The following is a 20,000-nucleotide window of genomic DNA, read 5'->3' on the forward strand; positions in this document are numbered from 1 at the left end:
AGACAGCTTCCTGTTGAAGGTATTAAGTAGGGGGAGTGAAACCAGAAAAAAGACCTTGCAAAAGTGAGCCTGACACCAGTATTTTCCCAGTTATCCTAATGTTGAAATCAATCTCTTCTTCCCTTTAGTTTTAGCCAAAAAAGTAACTGAAGCTAATTTTTACAATTCAAAAATGCATAGAAGAGGCAAGCTAATAACCAAGAGACTAACTTTCTTCATTATAAAGAATGATTTAGATGGCATATAGAATTACTAATTTCTAAAACTGTTTTTAAAGATGTGACAAAAGAATTGAAGAATATATACTTTTGGTTTGTAGGTTTTTGGTATACAAAATAGTACAAATTTAGTACAAAGTAGTACAAAATAGTACAAACTATATAATGGCTAGATTAACTCTGTTATATTGGTAAACCTTAGAAAAATGTGGAATAGTAAATGCTCATATTTTATAGAAACTGTTACTCATCATACTCATTGGTTTTTTGCTTTGTTTTTTTTGGGGGGGGCAGAAACTCCCCAAGCCAAACTTAAAGAAACTAATAAATGCTTCTCAGCAAATACGGGCAAGTGGTGCAAATGGTAAGCTATTTGAAGCATTTTCACTGTTGTATTATTATTTATTGCCTTGAAATGATAGATATTTTCACGTACTCTTTATTTTTTTTTAATATAATAGATGAAAAGGGTAGCACTGTCAAAACAGAACATAGAGCTTTTCATGGGCACAATCAATCAGATAGTGAAAAAGAGGATGTCACAGATTCCCTTCCTAAGCCTTCATCCCAAGCCCAGTCCTCCCTTCATCCTGTCCATCCCTCACCTGACAGCTTTTCAATACTTGTTCAGAAGATGTCTGTTCCTCTGGGCATTAATAAGGTAATTATATTTGCTATGGTTCTTACTCTTCTTTCTATATTTGTTCACTTTCTATCCTTTCCTTCCATGCTCATATAACCACTTCATGAAGATGACAAGATTTCTAGAAATGCAAGTCCTCAGCAATCATTTCAAAAGAAAACTCATGAAACTTTAAATATTGAAGATCATAAAGCATTGATAAGTCCAGACAATTCATATGTGAACTATCAGGAAGAACATGGGATAGGAAGTATCCAAGGTGAAGGACAATTAGCAGACTATGAAGATGAAGTGGCAGAGGAAGAAGAAAGTGAGGAAGAGGAGGAGGAATTCAATCAAGATGACCAGGATGATATAGATGGGGAGGAAGAATCAGAATATGTAGATACAGAGGATGAAGAAGAAAGTCAAGATGAAGATGTTGAAAATATGAAAGAAAAAGAAAGTTTGAATAATCAACAGAATTTCTCCCTTCATACAACTAAATATGATAGAAATGAAGCTAAATGTAAAATAAGTAAAGAAAAGCAAGGAACCAACATTCCCACAGAATTTCCTGTGTCAGTTGTAGCTGATATTTGTGGAGACTTAAGTGCAAATGTATATGCTACTTTTCTCAAGGTAAATAATTTTTCATAGAAGACTTAGATCTAGAATGAACCTTAGAGCTTATCTTATCCATTCACCTCCTTAATCATAAAGTTCTAAAACTTAATTGTTCTCTTCTTATAGTTATATTAAAGTAAGAAGAATATGTGAAAAAATGTTTTAGGTCATAATGACTTTATTTTCATTTATTCAATACAAGTAGCTACCATATAATTTCCTTAAATGCACAAAATTAATGAAAATTGAATTTTTGGTTGATCAAAAGCTAAAAAATTATTTTTGGTAAAAATAGATTTATAAAGAGGGAAGGAATTTTGAAAGATTCAAACAGTATGTATATTTGCTTTCATTTAAAATATACATGTGCTATTTGTTTCATCCTATTTTTAAAACACTCACATAAGATTATTCTAGAATATTTTCATCAGATCTTAGTAATGTTAACCTCAAGAACTGCAAAACTCTGAAATGGAATTTCTTTTTTTATTTGTGATCAATTTTAAGCTTACCTCCTTTTGTTCTTCAAATGGAACACTGATTCTTTAAGATAACAATTAACAGAAAAACAGAAGAGTTTAAATCAGAAGTTGAATAATTATCTTATCATAATCCTAGATTTTCTATATTATTTTTAATACATCTGTATTCCAAATATACTTGCAAATATATTTCTCTTGCAAGGACTCTAAAACTTACATTAATTTGTACAACTCACATAGAATTGGGCGTGGTAGTTAGCCATCTCAAATTCCAATATTTCATTTCCAATTTCTCCATTATATTTTAACAACAGTCATAATACCCCCAAATTTTAACAACTTATTAATTTAATTTTCTGCACAGTTGTAAAATATGTAATATAGATAAGTCACTGTGTTATATGGAATTCAGAGACAAAGAAGACCTAGTCCCAGGGCTCATGAACTTCATAATTTAATTGATATGAGATATCCAAAAGTCATTTTAGTTTTTCTTAGCTTTTGAAAAAATAATTTGAAAAGCTAATAATGTTATTAATAGATCTACTTGAAGTAGTTAGAATACTAGTTGTGTAATGAAACTGTAGTTAAATCTATTTACTCTTCGTGTATCTATGTTTCCATGAAACTGGATGACCTATCATTTACTAAATGAGTTCTGAGCTTAGCTGCCTCAGTACCTTTCTTTTCATTGTTTCCTGTGTTTAGAATATTCTCCTTGCCTTCTTTTTTTGCCTTTTGTAATTCAAACTTAAAATCATACAAATCCCCCTATATAAAATTTTCACTGATCCTTCCAAACTTCTGTAGCTCTTTGTGATTCTTTAATACATTTCACAGATTCTTCTCTCATGTTTATTTGTACATATTTCTTGGTGGACATTTATTAAGTATACACTATGTGCCACACAGTGTGCCAAAGGCCAGGGTTAATATAAATATGAAAAAAAGACAGTCACTGCCTCCAAGAGGCTTACAATCTAGTGGAAGAAGACAACATACATCATAAAAGGAAACCAAGAATTGGGGGCTAGGGGAAAAATACCATGTCCTGGGACACTGGAGAAGTCAGCTAAGTATAGCCAAGTGAGAAATGAGTTGTCTGTGCCAAGAACCCTTTTTAAATGGAGGTTTTGAAATTAGTGCCTTTTCCCTTAAACCAGGATATAGTGAGGAGGTAGAGTACCAAGTGTAATGGAATTTTGCAAGACAATTAAGTTTTCTATTAAGATTCCTAGGGCAGAGTGGAGAAGTCAGAAAAGTCCCAAAGTAGTACAGCCAGATGAGAAATGGGAATATTGTGCCGAGATCCCTCCTTAAATAGAGGTTTGGGAGTTCAGGGCTCTAGCCTCTAATCAGAGGGTATCTGGTCTTCCCTACTTGATTATTACTGAGAACAGGAACTGTTTATTCATTTTTTTTAAATTTTCCTGAGTTCCTAGTATCTGAATTTGTTGAAGTAAGCATTAAAACACTCATCAGCATATATAGGACTATAAATTAATATAGTACCGGAGAAGAGTTTTTCTATACATTAAATTTGTAAAATAAGTAATTGAAAAATTTAATTCTTTGTATGATTTGCCTGTTATGTCCATCTGGCAAATATAATGTGTTAGATTTGTACTATGTATGATAGCAATAAAGTTTTTTGAGGACATTGTTTGAGGACATTCATTCTCATTAATTATAGGAAAAATTAATAGGCACAGAAGAGGAAGAAAAGAAAGATGGTGCATCATTTGATAATGGAACTAGAGAACAAATTCATCATGAAACTCCAAATATTCTGAGTGAACTTCAAGCTCCCAGTACATCACAGAAGTGTGCTGTTAGGAGAGGTAAATTATTTTTTGATAGGACCTGTGATTCTGTCATTGTGAGAAGTCCCCAGTGAGGAAACTTCTACCAGTCCAGACTGGCAACTGTTCTCTAGCTTATATTTCTATGGAGTTGCCTGGGGCACTAAGAAGTTCAGTGTCTTGCCCCTAGTCACAAAGCAATCTGTCAGAATTGGCACCTGAACTCAGGTCTTCTTAATTCCAAAGCTGCCCTGTATCCACTATATCATGCTACCTCCTCGAGCTGTAGAATGTGTTTACAAGTATTTCCTTTTCTTAATTGCCATTGTAAACCTGTAAATTTGATGTGTGTTGACCTATTAAGTGTTTTAAATATAAACATTCTTTCTCTTCCTTTTTTACCCACAATAGTAAGTATATTTTAGAAAAACAATTTTTTAATATAATCTTATAAAAAATTACCACTTATCCCTTAAGTACTTTCTTAGAAGGACCTACTTTGCCCATAATCCCCAAATCCAAATTTTGCTCTCAATCTTTGTTTCTTGGAATTTTTTTTTCTGTTGTCATATTCATTTTGTTTTTGCTAGTAATTATAACTAGATATATATTTGAAGAGTTTTTATTTTCCCCATAATATGTATTTTAATTATTAATGGGATTTTTAAAACCTATATTTTATAGATATGATGTCAGCATTAGGATTGGAAGATGAGGAAGATTCAGAATCACCCTGGGATTCAGAGGTATTTTCTATAAAGTTATTTTGAAAATTCAGTATTGAGTATTTTAAAATTACATTTCAGATTTACTTATTCACTAATCATCACCATTGACTTGTAGAATCAGAATTTCAGAATTTTAGAGCTGGAAGGGACTTTATAAATAATCTAATCTAGCCACTTATTTAACACATGAGGAAGCTGACTGCCATAGAAACTTAGTTATTTACCCATGGCCTCATAACTAGTTAGTAACGGATCCAAAAATAGATTCATTTAGCCCTGACTTTGACCATGAACTTTCCACTCTACCCCTTAATACTTTATCAACTTCAATATATACCATTCATTCATTCATTAATCTAGTTAATTATTGAGTGAGTAAATGCCATTGTACCATATGCTATCCTAGGAATTAATACATATTTCAATAATATAAGAGATTTTAGACAAAGATTGAGTATATAACCTGCCTCCCTACAACACGAGCAACTCTAAGTGTCACCTGTGATCAAAATTTTGCACAACTTGTAAACACAGCTGGGGGGGGGGGGGCGCGGAGATACAAAGGGAAATGGCAGAGTAAGTTATGGTTAGTCCAGAAAGACATCATGAAAAACGTAATAATAAGGGTTTAATGATAGGGTCAAATTTTGATTGATAGGAGGAAGGAAAAGATACCAAGAGAGAACCTAGGCAGAAGGAAGTAAAGATGCAAGCAAGGACTTTAAAGAGTGAGGTTTGGCAGAGGGTGTGTAATAGGGAACATGAATTATTCTCTTTAAAATAGTATATTAGATAAGGCCTCAGATGATAGCTTTAGGATTTTGTAGAGGTATGTGACAGGCAAAAAGATATAGATTCAATAAATTGAAGGTGATGAAATAACTAGAATGATTGTAGAAATGGAAGTGTCTTGAGAACACTGAAAATAGATTTAGATTAACTTGTTACAACTTCACGTATGTGTTGTCTTGTGGGAATTGTCTTTCACACATGTGTTGTGGTGGCAATAGATCTAATATATCAGTGTTGTGGGTTTTAGTAGCTCTTATGCCAAGGCTCTTGCATTTATAATTTCTGAACATTTATTCATTATTTATTTGATGATGGGTAGAGAAAATAATATTGACTATGTTGAAAAAAAGGCTTCTTCCAAAACCCAAGAACTTTTCCTCTTTCTGAGTTACCCTTCAAAATACTTGGGATTGATTTTGCAAAACGCATGGATTAGAAGATGGCGGCAGAGTAAAAAGCAGCTGCTTAACCTCTCCTAACCCACACATATTGGACTCCTCAAGGGGACATAAAAACAAATCCAGACGAATGAAGGGACCCCACAATAGGGCACAGCATTGAAGGTATGTGGAATCGGGGCATTTCCATGCTAAAAGGGGGTGAAATAGCTCTACTAAAATGCGAGCTGAGCAACCCCTCCCCACACACACACACCACCTACAAGGCCAAAGCCAGCGCAAAAAAGTAAGAGTAAGTTTGGGGCATCCATTAAGTCCTTGACAGCTACCTAGGCCCACCAGGGCCTGTTCCTGAGAGCAGCAAGACTTAAGACCCCAAGAAGCTAAAGAACTTGAGGACTTTGAATACAGATCCTGAAGAGAAAGATCAAGAAGAAATCTTTAACACTCGACAACTTTTACACAGAAAAAATCCAGACAACAGCAAACAGCAGAGGAGAACAAACAAGTAATCATATCCAAACCTTCCCCAAAAAATGAAAACTGGTCACAAGCTATTGAAGAGTTCAAATCAGAGATTATGAGAAAGATGGTAGACAACTGGCAAGAAAATAACAGTTTAAAAGGCAGAATTTCGCAATTAGAAAGTGAGGCTCAGAAATCAAATTAATTGATAAGCAAATTGAAGACCAGAAATGACCAGCTGAAAGCCTTGAAGAAACAAACAGATCAGATTCAAAAGGAAAACCAAAAGATTATAACCGAAAACCAGTCTCTAAAGGCTAGAATTGGGCAATTAGAAAAAAATGCACCCAAATCAAAAGAATTAATAAGCAAATTGGAGACCAAAATCAAACAGCTGGAAAACAGGATAGACCAAATCAAAAAGGAAAATCAAAAGCTTATAGCAGAAAACCAGTCTCTAAAGACAAGAATTGGGCAAGTAGAAGCCAATGATCTCTCAAGACAACAAGAACAAATAAAGCAATGTCAAAAGACTGATAAAATAGAAGGAAACATGAAATATCTCACTGAGAAATTGAAAGATCAAGAAAACAGGTCTAGAAGAGATAATTTGAGAATCATTGGCCTTCCTGAAAAAGCAGAAATTAATAGAAATTTGGACTCCATACTAAAGGAAATTATTCAGCAAAATTGCCCTGAAGTTCTACAAGAGGGCAATATAGACTTTGAAAGGATCCATAGATCACCATCTACACTAAACCCTGAAAAGACAACCCCCAGGAATACAATAGCCAAATTCAAGAACTTCCAAGTAAAAGAAAAAAAATTTTATAAGAAGCCAGAAAGACACAATTCAGATATCAAGGAGCACCAATCAGGATCACACAGGATCTGGCAGCCTCCACACAACAAGACCACAAGGTTTGGAATATGATATTCAGAAAGGCAAGAGAACTGGGTCTACAACCAAAGGTCACCTACCCATCAAAACTGACTATATACTTCCAGGGGAAAGTATGGGGATTCAACAAGATAGAAGATTTCCAAGTATTTGCACAGAAAAGTCCAGGACTAAATGGAAAGTTCGATATCCAACCACAAAAATCAAGAGAAACATGAAAAAAGTAAATAAGAAACAGAGGAGAAAGAAAGAAAACTCTTATTTTTAAATTTGCCTCTTTAAGGGCTTCAATAAGATCTAATTATTTGTATTCCTATTTGGAGAAATGTTATGTGTAATTAATTCTCTGTAGTGAACTCTATTCACAATTATAGTAATTAGAAGAATTATTCACAGGGAGAGGTTGGAGTACCTAAATGGTCTAAGATGATAAGGGGGTGGGTGGGAAAGAGGGGGGTGAATAGTAGAGGACACCAAGAGAAACTTGAATGAATAAGAAAAATAGGATATTCTCTTATACATAAAGAGGGCATGGAAAGGGGAGGGGATGAATACTGTTATAAGAAGGAGAAGAAGAGAGCATTAAGAGGTAATATTTAAACCTTACTCTCAGTGGAATTAACCCTGAGAGGGAAGAGTAGCTGTATCCATTGAGATATAGAACTCTATCTAACCCTACTGAGAAAGTCAGAAGGGATAAACCAAGGAGAGCAGAGGAGTGGGGAGGTCAAAAAAGGGAGGAGAAGGGAGAGGGAATTCATTAGGCCTTAAAAATAAAAAGAGGGGAATAACAAGGGGGGGATAGAAAGGGTAGTAAATCAAGGGAGGGGACAAGGGTTACTGGTTTAAAACAAATCACTGGTTTAAAAGGAAATAGCATAAGAAGAAGGGGTAGAACTAAGAGAGGATGCCAAAATGTTGGGGAATATACAACTGATAATTATAACTGAATGTGAATGGGATGATTGATTATACTAAATTAAAAAGCTTTTGTATAAACAAAAACAATGCAACCAAAATCAGAAGGGAAACAACAAATTGGGAAAAAATCTTTATACCAAAAAACTCTGACAGGGGTCTAATTATTCAAATATACAAGGAGTTAAATCAATTGTATAAAAAAATCAAGCCATTCCCCAATTGATAAATGGGCAAGGGCCATTAATAGGCAATTTTCAGATAAAGAAATCAAAACTATCAATAAGCACCTGAGAAAGTGCTCTAAATCTCTAATAATTAGAGAAATGCAAATCCAAACAACACTGAGGTATCACCTCACACCTAGCAGATTGGCTAAAATGATAGAAGGGGAGAGTAATGAATGTTGGAGGGGACATGGCAAAATTGGGACATTAATACATTGCTGTTGAAGTTGTGAACTGATCCAACCATTCTGGATGGCAATTTGGAACTATGTTCAAAGGGCTATAAAAGAATGTCTGTCCTTTAATCCAGCCATACCATTGTTGGGTCTGTACCCCAAAGAGATCATAGATAAACAGTCTTGTACGAAACTATTTATAACTGCATTTTTTGTGGTGGCAAAAAAACTGGAAAACGAGGGTATGCCCTTCTATTGGGGAATGGCTGAACAAACTGTGGTATATGCTGGTGATGGAATACTATTGAGCTGAAAGGAATAATAAACTGGAGGAATTCCATGTAAACTGGAAAGACCTCCAGGAATTGATGCAGAGTGAAAGGAGCAGAGCCAAAAGAACATTGTAGACAGAGACAGATACACTATGGTAAAATGGAATGTAATGGACTTCTGTACTAGCAACAATGCAATGACCCAGGACAATTTTGAGGGATTTATGGAAAAGAACGCTACCCACATTCAGAGGAAGAACTACAGGAGGGGAAACACAGAAGAAAAGAAACTGCTTGAACACATGGGTTGAGGCAGACATGATTGGGGATGTAGACCTGAAACTACCACACCAATGCAACTATTAACAATTTAGAAATGAGTCTTGATCGATGACACATGTTAAAACTATGGAGGGGGGGGGAAGTCGGGAGGTGAAGGGGAAATTAAGAACATGAATCATGTAACCATGATAACTTTTCTAAAAAATAAAAATTATTTTAAAAAATACTTGGGATTGTACTATATTTAGAGTTGTATTATTTTCAGGATAATATAGTTCTCCCTATCTACTCGCAAAAGAGGGTCAGATGGCAGAAAAATCCTTCTTGTAATTGAACCAGACAGCATTGAAGGGATTAAATGATCAAAGACAGAGAAATGAATTGTGAAGAAAAGGGCAATAAGCATGCGTATGCTTTTAAGTGTATGTAAATGGACGATGGAAACTTATTATTAGTAGAGATCATATAAATAATCATGATACTTAAGAAATTTGGTGGCCATCATATCTACTAAAGATATCAAGCATGAGTACAGGAAATGAAACAAAGATAAAAAATACATATTCTTAGTGTGGAAGATCTCTTGAGAAAGGTAGTAGTTGCACTGAATTCTCAACTGTCAGCATTGAGTTATACAGTACAATAGATAAGGGTGATGTGCTTTTGGATATTTGAGGAAATATGTCTGGAAAGGCTAAGTCCTCTCTGTTTTACACAGACACATATATGATAAAACCTAGATCCATGTGTACTTTGCAAGTCTTACTTCCCTCAATCAAAATCAGTAATACATGGAATGTTTTTAAGGAGATATTATGTACTGTACCTTTGGCCCTGAATATTGCTTTCTTCTCCTATGTTGTTTGCATATAGAAAAATTGTATTTTAAATGTAAATTGAAGAGAGGATGATAATAATCACAATGATGGTTAATAATAATATTTTATAGTACATTTCCTGACTTAGAATTTTTGTCATTACTTACAAGTAAGTCTTTTTTTAATAAAATGGCATACTTTAGCCCATATAACTGAGTTTGCTAATGTTACCTCATCTCAAGATAGAAGCATAAAATGGAAAAGTTAGACAGGAAGTTGTCCTTTTGAAGAAGATGTTTTATAAAACCATTTATTTTCTATGGAACTTTCATTTCTTTCTGAGAGGAAACTTCATAATTTACTAGCAGAAAACATTTATTTCTGTTCTCTACAGTGAACTTGCTAACTATCTTGATCTTTTCATTGGTTAAGTGTGCCTCTGAAAGTCTCCCCAAAGAATCTATAAGACATGTATCTGCAGCCACGAATCAAGCAATGAAAGAAAATATTTCAAGGGGATCACTTGAAGGTAAGATTTCATTATATAGTTAGTTAAATTTGGTAAGAAAAATATTTAAGTGGCATCTAGGAGCTATTACAGGGTTTGGAGAAGAACTTAAAATCGATTATGTATAAGATAAGAACGTGCATAAAGTCTTAGTGCCACTAACAGGACTAAGTAGTATCACTGAAAGTTTGTTTAGGGAAAATCAGAAAAAGAGGAGATTTAATAAAAGGAACATACCAGAGGAAAAGTTATGAAGGAGAGGTATTGGAAGGAGAGTAGAAGAACCCAATGGAAAGATAAAAATATTCACTTGCCCCAAGGACCCATGAGTACGTCATGCTAGATGTTTATGAAATTCATACAGATTGCAGCCAATGGCCCCTCCCCACCTTGTCTGAATTATACATGGTCTTCTTCATTAATTTCTGGGGCAAAAAAATTTACCTTAAATCTTGACTTTTAATGATGCCCACACAGAGTACATTTACAAGGACAAATGTTGTTCATCTCTGGCAGTATAGGCTATCCATGTGTCCTAGAAATTAGTCACACATGTTCCAGCTGTCTGTAGTCAATTGGAGTGTTTTCTTCTCCAATCAGAAATGCTGCCAACATGAATTAAGAAGAGAGCCAAAGGCAGAGAAATTTTAAGCGATTTCCTATTCTTTCTCTATCCAAAAGGTGCATAATTAATTGTTTCTTTTTAGCCTACTTGACTGAGTGTAAAGATTTACCCAGGAGTAAGTTTTAATACTTACATTACTGATACAAATGGAATAAATAAGAGGTAAAGAAATATATTTGTGCTATTTTGGAAGTACCTCTTTTAAAAGTTCTTTTAATTTTTTAATATTTTTGTGTACTTATATATATTAAACCTAATTAATCCAATACTATAAAATAAATTGTTTTTCAAAACTTTGAATTTTATATATCTCTTCTAAAGATAGAAGGGCAAACTTAAAACATATAGGCACGGGGCTGTTCTTTTGAAGAAAATGTGATTTATTGTAAGTATTTATGAAATAGTTTGTTTTACATGAATGTTGAGCAAAATATCTTGAAAATGTTTTTGTCTATAATAATATCGCATTAGTAATTCTGAGATGATAAAAAGTTGTGCTTTTTAAAAATAACTTTCAGAATTGGAAGTTTTTGTACATCATTTCTTAGATTTATATAGTTTTTATAATATAATTTTTATAAACTATACAGGTGGTTTATATATACCTTCTTTCATGAATGGATCAAGAAACTTTTAAGATGGATAAATTAACAGATATAAGGAGGATAGGCAAGCCAGAAGGCAATGTGGGTATGGAAGGAAGTGAAAATATATTATTAACTATTTTTTTACAAGTATACGTTTTAGTGGATCCATTCATGACATTTGTTTCTAGCACTTTAGTTCTGCGGTAAGAAAATGGTTATAGATTGTTTTTAACTTTATTTTTCCTTTGCTGCTTATATATTGCATAATATGTAACTAAGGAATCATCCACACTATGAGCATTTGTATATAAATGCATTAATCATTCTCCTCGCTTGGAAAACATGCTGCCATATTAGAACATTAGCTTTGTAATTAATCTCTTCTGAGACTTGAGTATCTATCTCTTATAAAGGATAACTTTTATGTGTGTCATTGATCAGCATGCTTTTTATATTAGCATATGTGCACATATGTATTTGAATCCCTTGAAATCTGATCTATTTGAAATGTAAATTGTTTGTTGTTCCAACTCTATATACTTGTTGCATTTTGAGTACTAATCATTGATTTTAATGATCACACAAATGTCATAATCAGAATTACATTAAATCAAAACATTCATTCATTAAATCCTATAACAGGATGCAACAAGCCTATTCATTTTGCATGAAGTTGTCATTGAGTTACACTATTTATATACAGTTGATAATAAAAAAAATTTATTCTATTTTTAGATTATCCTGAGAAATATCCTAATTTGCAGGTAATAACATTGATACCTTAATTTATTGTCCAATATTTATTGAAAAATTTAAGGATAATTATATAGTTCTTTAATTATCTTATTTCATAGCCTACTCAACCTACTCTTATAATGAAAGATTCTTTCACAAACCAAGAAACAGAAAAAGGAGTTATGGAAAAACAAAAATCAGGCAAGTTTTATAATTCCATAGTTTAGTAAGAAAAGTATATTTTAAATAATTTTCAATATTTATCTTTCATTTTTTCCTTCCCTTTCTCCCCTCCCTGTATTTCAGATTTACTAGAAGAATTTGGTTTAGATGATGCAGATGACCTTGATGGTATTTTCCTTTTTATTCCTTTTTAACAAGTCTGAGAATAAGTAAATTTTAAAAATCACACCTAAAAGAAGTCTTCAGGCTTTTACTTTTATGTTTCAAACACTTTATTTATAGTTTCATTTTATGCTTCCTTGTTTGTTTTTTTTTCTATATTACATGAAGGAGTATATACTCACCCAATTCAAGTTAACATACATTAAGCAACTGCTAAATATCATGTACCTGCTGTTTACTCTCTGTTCACTAGGATCCAAATATAAAACCAAAAAATCCTTTGCTTCGTGGAATTTACAGATAAGTATGCCCCAAAGTCTGTAGTAAAGGAGGCAAGTAAGAGGTAAAAGATAAAATATAGGAAAATTTTGGGAGGAGACAACATGAAAAAGGGTAATGGTTATAGAGGGAGTATTTCATAGCCTTAATGTCTCCTGAACTGAGGCAGTAGGGAGCCACAGAAGGCTTTAGAACAAGAGAATGGAGGACTGACCAGAGGAGGTAGGAATCAGTGATAAGAAGATCACTTAGTCATTTATTTGAAAAGTCTAGTCAAAGGTGATAAGAACATGAAGTGGGAGTGTACCTTTGTGAATGAAGAGGAGGAAGAAGATGATGGATGTGAAGATAGAATCAACAGGACTTAGCAACTTTTGTGTATATATATAAATGCATACATGTATATTTAATATTTATATACACACATATATTTGAATGAGAGAGGCGTCAAAGATGTGGACCGAGGTGCCTAAGAAGATGGGCTCACTTTTAACAAAAATAAAGAATATAAAAGGATTAAGGAGGTCAGAGGTAGAGAAGGAGAGGAAGAAAAATAATGAATTTGAGTTTGTTCATGTTGAGTTTAAAGACCCAGGAGGACATACAACTTGAGGAGTCCTGAGCCAGTCTAAGATGTGGGCTCCCAAACTAAGGTGTGGTCTTTCCAAGGCAGAGGCCAGCTAAATGCACATTTCCCTTCCTTTGGACATTGTATCTCTTTTTTAAAAATCTAAAATTGCCCTAGCTCTTCTGGCTGCTGTATTGCCTAATATTGAGCACATTGTCAACAAAATCTGACAAAATAGTATCTAGCTATACTTTCTCTTTCTTGTGTTTGTACTTGTTTGTCATTTTGCTCACAAAGATGACATGGGGGAATTAAGTGCTTTGGTGAAATCTAGGCAAACTATAATAAGAGTAATCCCCTCCTCTGATCAGCCTTCTCTCAAAATGTAAAGAATCTGGTATGACCTGTTGTGACTATTTCCCATTGAAGTCATGATGGTGGATGAGATTACCATTGAAGACTGTCAAAAGAGATTAACCATGAAGCACCAGTGGTCAAAAGTGTCTGAGGCCCTGTACGGTCAAGAAAAATAAAGACCCAGAAAAGACTGTCAATTTTAGCAGTTTTAGTATCAGAAATATAGAGTAAGCAATTTCAGTAGAGTGTTAGGTGCAAAGCCAGATCAAAATTTCTGAGAAATGAATAACAACAACACTCATAATTAGACAGTGAAAAGAAAGGGGGAGAGATTGGACAATAGCTTGAGGAGAATACAAGGGACTACACAGGAAGGAGATGTAAAGAGATCAGTAGTGCTCATAAACTTAAAAAAAAGATAGTCTGAATAAATGAAAGAAAACAGTTATTTTCTTCATTTCACCTAAGAGATAAAAATTACAGGCTATATAAGTAAACAAAATAAAGCCTTAAAACTAGGTGGTAATTTGAATGACAATCCTGTGAAAAAAATTAAAGAAATAATGTGCCTGGTAGATAAACTGATGTACTAGCATTACCTTTTCAGATGTTTCCAATTGGGATTCTCCTAGTACTTCTCAGAAAAATGTGATTTATAGAAATTCCAAGGATTTGAATTTTGATGGGAATTATCTTTGCAAATCAATGCCATTGACAAAAAATCAGTCAGGATCCACAGAGTTTGGAAAGCTTCCTTTAAAAGAAGATGAAACAGCTGCAGCTGTACAAGAAACTGGGCCTGAGCCTAAATTTAGTGTTGTGATTCTAGTAGACAAAACAGTCTCACAGAAGCAGTGTGAACCACAGCTACTTCTAGAAAAAGAGGAAAGTAAAAAAGGTAATAAAAAGCACATAGTTAGTATTCTGAATTTTCTATAGGTAGATTATTTGCTCAATTTATTACATATCAATATTATTATAGATGATAAAGATAAATGATAAAGTCATTGGATAACAATGTTTTTACTCCTCTTATGTGACCTAAAAACTGGCAGGTAACTTTTTAACAAGTGTTTGGATTTTCTCCTCTAATCAGTGCAACATGATCCACAAACATTGAAAGAGGGGACAGTTTGGGCTTGTGTTCTGAATTAATCTTCTGTATAATTGTGATTTCTTATTTCATTATTTTTTTGTTTTCAAATTTTAAAATCGTTGGACTTTTACATTCACATATAAAATCCACATGTGAATTATTTTTCATTTTAGATTATATTTTAGCTCTCTTCCCCTAAGATAAATATAATTAATTTAACTTTCCTTAAGAGGAGAGGGCAGCTGGGTAGCTCAGTGGATTGAGAGCCAGGCCTAGAGATGGAAGGTCCTAAGTTCAAATCTGGCCTCAGACACATCCCAGCTGTGTGACCCTGGGCAAGTCACTTAACTCCCATTGCCTAGCCCTTACCACCCTTCTGCCTTGGAACCAATACAGAGTATCTAGTTATTTGTTGTTTCCTAGTAATTGCTTCCATGACATAATTGGTTTAAATGGAATGCTATTATCATACTATCAAATTCAGTTTACTTTCATTTTTTTTGTATGATTTCTTTGTTTTGTTTAAAAAACCCTTCCTGCCATCTTGCAATCAATCCTATTGGTTCTGGGGCAGAAGGGCCGGGGGGGGGGGGGAGGGAGGATAGGTTAAGTGACGTCAGCCCAGGGATACATAGCTAGGAAATATCTGATGCCATATTTCAACCCAAGACTTCCGTTTGTCCAAGCCTGGCTCTTTGTCCACTTCACTGCCCCCTTTAATTTTCAAACATAATAGTTTCAGCTTGATTAAATGCATAAATCTCTCTTAAAAGTTTCCTTTTGTTTGGTAGGTAAGGAATATTTCACAAGAAACTTAAAATATATCAGTAGATTGAGATTGTAGAATAATCAGCTTAAATGTATAATTAGTAAAATTAAATTATTTTATATCTTATTTTAAATGATTGCAATAGATAAATTATAACTGTAATAATTGTCATTAATTTTAGTGGGGGGATTTCATTCAAATAAGCAAAGTAATTCTAAATAAAATAAATTTTTACTTAAATATTAATATAGATTTAACACAAGAATTGGAATTTAAAGGATCATCAGAGGAAAGCCAAGAAAATTTTGATAAAAGTGACCAGGAAGAGGTATGTAAAAATAATATTGAAATTTCTGATTTTTCATTTCAGTAAAAGTGCCTTTTAGCTATTTTTATTGGAAGCTTTTCAGAATTTAGATTCTTTTATTTTTTAGATTTCTTTTAAACTTGGATCTCTTTTTTTAGCCTGTGTAGGCTAAAATTATTAATGTCACCAGTGGCAAAATAATAATCTGGAATGTCAATATCTGTTAATGTCTCTCACTTTATACAAGTTTACTGAGTTCTGCCAATGTATTAAAATCTTAATATTTAGCATTAAAAATCACCTAAAATATTTGCATTGAAGATCAAAGATTATATAGTCTACATTTAACCCAAATAAGTAACCCTGACTGCCATATCCCTACAAAGTAGTTGAAGACCTTCTATGACTGAAAACTTGCACCCTAAATGTAGCAGCCAAGTATATAATTAAAAAGCTCTAATTCTTGGAGATGTTTTGCTTAGGTGGATCTATAATTTACCTTCCTATCATGTGTGCCCAGGGCTCTCAATTCTGACTTAAAAGAATCAAGCTGAACAAATCATGCCCTTTTTCTATATTATCACCTTCTAAATATTTGATGATTATTTCAGCATCCCGTTAATCTCCTTTCCTAAAAACTAGACACTCCTAGTTGCTTAGCATACCTTCCTAAGATATGACTGATATGAATCATAGATGATTTCTAAGGCCTCTTTTAGTTCTTCTAAAGGCACTGTAGTTTTCCAGTGTCCTATTTAAGTATAATAATTTTAAATTTTGTAGACTAGTGTTATTTCTCACTAAGGATGCTGTACTACTTTTTTTTTTTTTTTTTAAATTTTAAACCCTTAACTTCTGTGTATTGACTTTTTTATAGGTAGAAGATTGGTAAGGGTAGGCAATGGGGGTCAAGTGACTTGCCTAGGGTCACACAGCTGGGAAGTGTCTGAGGCTGGATTTGAACCTAGGACCTCCTGTCTCTAGGCCTGGCTCTCAATCCACTGAGCTACCCAGCTGCCCCCTGCTGTACTACTTTTACTTCAGACAAACCTGACACTAGCTAGTCCTTTTGATAACCATATCATACTGCTTATGGCCCACTAACAAACACTTCTAGGTCCTTCTCTCATGAACTTCTATGAAAAAAACTCTCCCCCATTGTATACATATACAGTTGTTTTTTTGTTGTTGTTGTTTTTATCTAAATCCAGGATTTTACTTTTTTTTTTTTCATTAAGTATTAGCACCAGCACATTGTTCTAACTCATAAAGATCTTTTGGAATCTCAGTTCTGTGACAGTTTATCAACAGTCTCCCCCAGTTCAATGCCATCTACAAATTTGATGATAAACTTTTATTTTTATTTTATTTAAGAATAAAGTTACCAAATGTCCTCTAGATTGGATGTGTTCCTTAATTCTTCCCAACAAAGATGTTCTAAACCTACCTAACTTCCCTTTAATACAGTACACATTTTTCCAGTTAGTACACAAAAATTTTGTGAGAAATTTTTTCATATATTTGTTGAGATTTATACACACTGTGCCTATGACATTCCTTGAATGTAATCTTACATTCTCTTGTCCATTAATTCAAAAAAGGGTATTTACGAGATGTCTAGCATAACTTGTTTTTAATGAATTCATATAAATTCTTAATTATCTCCCCTTAGAACCATTTTTGGAAGTATATACAAATTAATACTTTGATAATTCAGGCTAGAATTTACCAGGAATCAACAACATTTATCCTTCTCTAGTTGTGTGACAACTCCTTGATAAAATATAGTTACTCAAACATCTAAGACAGATTTTTTAGTCCAATGTACAAATAGGCTTTGAAATACACACCATAATCATAGAACGTGAAATAACTGATAGCAGTGTCAGGAATCCCCATGTTCTAGAGCCTCCTGGCAATGTCTTCCTAACAGAATTTTCTTTTCTTCTCATTATTCCAAATGGTTTACAAAGCCAAACAAAACAAGAATTTCTATATATAAAAAGGAGATGTTATGCAAATGAAATCACAAATCTTCTATATGTTTAACCTACTTTTCTTATCTACATCATAAATTCCATCCACAAATGTCCCAGCTCCACCCCCCCTCCAGGCATCACATAGGATATTGTCAGGGAGAGCAGCATATTCATATAATTTAAATCTTTCATTTTTTATATTTCTAGAGGTAACATCTCAGTTTATTCTTCCAGTATTTGAGGAGTTTTAAAACCCATATTTGAGATGTTCTATACAAATTAGAATCTCATCTTCAGAGTCTTTCTATCACATTTCACTTATCTGGCATACCTTACACAGGCAGGAGGAAAGGAGTGGGATGAAAGACAAATCAGGTTGTATTCTTCCCCTCCCATAGAATCTTTCTAGTCCCAAATTCCAATTCTTAACTTGAGCCCTCCTGGCACACACAGCTTTGATCACTTTTATTGCCCTACAAACAACTATTAAAATTACTTTTTCAGTGTTATTTCATAAAATTCAAAATTTTGTTACTATATAATTTATCCTCATTTATTGTTTTTAGAACTTTAATCTCCATATTCCCCAAATAGCATCACAGTCATCAATAAGTCAATTAACTGAATATACTCTTAGCTTTCATGGGTTTCAGCTCAAGGAATGGCTATGACATAATAGAACATAATTATGTTCTAGAAACCTTTTGAGACCTTACTGTTGCATGAAATAATTCTATCACTTTACCTGTGTTCATAAAAGAAAATAACTATCATTAATTAATAGAACAGTAAAGAATATAATTGCTCTAGAAGGTGATATATGCCTTATGATAGTTCAAACTGGAGACTGCCTGTTGGTTTATTAGAAATATTGTATATGGAATTTCTGTCCAGAAATAATGAACTAGTTTCCATCCAACTTACAAATTTGGTAGATCTATGAATTTGGAATATAATGAAAACCAATAAAACAAATGTTGCCATCTTATTTAAATTATGAATTTTAAGATGTCCAAATTTTGAGGAAATGATAATAGGTAATTTTAAGTGGTTTATTTTGGTAGCTTATAAATGATAGAATGCAATTCTGTCATGTAAACATTACATGCACTAATAAAAAATACTTGTATGTAGAAAATACTGGTTTTATCTTATACAAACTAATAACAGAAGTATTATCCCAGTATATCTGAACATTTGGAGAATCTTTTTTTTAGACTGGGATCCAGGATTCATACTTGTTTTGAGATCAATCAAGTCTTGCTTGTGTAGGAAAAGAAAGGAAATAGCCTTTGTAAACAGAGAGACAAAATCTCCCTCTCACTTGGTCAAAATCCAAGAAGGAAGTGAAGTTCAGTTATTTTTCAGTTGTAGACCCACAATTCCTTTCTTACCCAGAGTCCTTTCCCAGAGCTTATCTCAAAATTCCCTTCTTCCTACTAACCCCAGAAAACCAGACTATCCCTAACCTATTCCTACACTTGGCTATTTTGAAATAGTCACTTTCTACCCCATAACATACATTAATCTGCTGATGGACCCAAGTTATATATTGTAATCATTTCTTATTCCTTATTCTGAATTATATACAAAAAACACTTCCTTTATTTTGCCAGTTCCTACCTTCCAGTTAGTAAAATAGAAAGTGGTATGTACCAACTCCAAAGCAAATAGTCTATACAGTTGTATCTCACGATAATACAGTTGTTTTAAGTTACAGTTTAGTTTTCCAAAGACTTTCTGTCATAATTCAGAGTTGCTATTTTTATCTTATAATTGACCTTCAATTTGAAGAAATTTAAAAGTAAGCAATAGGCAAACAGATAAATGCAGAAAAATTCTTAATTAAAAGTAGCGGAGTATTTCTACCTCATCCCAATTTTATCTTTTATTTGTTTGCTTTTTCATTAAGCAGAACATATCTATATTATAGGTTTGGCCATTTAGAAATGTCATTTCTTTTTAAACTATTTTGAAAAGTATTGTACTAGAGGCCAAAAAAATTATGACATGAATTGGGAAATTGTTTCTTTTTTTTCCTTTAGGAATATAGTATACATAATATTACATTTACCCTAATCCAGAAAACTCTGGATAAAACTCATTTTGAAATCTTA

General features: G+C 33.2%; 1 protein-coding gene across 2 annotated transcripts in view; it reads left to right on the forward strand.

The window, feature by feature from the left end:
- Positions 1-969: 969 nt before the first annotated feature.
- ANKRD26 (ankyrin repeat domain 26) overlaps positions 970-20,000 on the forward strand; it is a 77,645-nt gene continuing 58,614 nt past the window's right edge. The window contains exons 1-9 of one of the 2 annotated variants that reach the window (XM_044679524.1): positions 970-1,482; positions 3,643-3,790; positions 4,436-4,497; positions 10,161-10,257; positions 12,184-12,212; positions 12,303-12,384; positions 12,490-12,534; positions 14,340-14,630; positions 15,849-15,925. In XM_044679524.1, the coding sequence (XP_044535459.1) occupies positions 1,291-1,482; positions 3,643-3,790; positions 4,436-4,497; positions 10,161-10,257; positions 12,184-12,212; positions 12,303-12,384; positions 12,490-12,534; positions 14,340-14,630; positions 15,849-15,925 (1,023 nt within the window). In that variant the 5' untranslated portion in view covers positions 970-1,290. The remainder of the gene's footprint in view (positions 1,483-3,642; positions 3,791-4,435; positions 4,498-10,160; positions 10,258-12,183; positions 12,213-12,302; positions 12,385-12,489; positions 12,535-14,339; positions 14,631-15,848; positions 15,926-20,000) is intronic. The other variant, XM_044679525.1, reaches the window with a different exon arrangement.

This window comes from Gracilinanus agilis, chromosome 5 (genome assembly GCF_016433145.1).
Source record: "Gracilinanus agilis isolate LMUSP501 chromosome 5, AgileGrace, whole genome shotgun sequence".
Lineage (NCBI taxonomy): Eukaryota > Metazoa > Chordata > Mammalia > Didelphimorphia > Didelphidae > Gracilinanus > Gracilinanus agilis.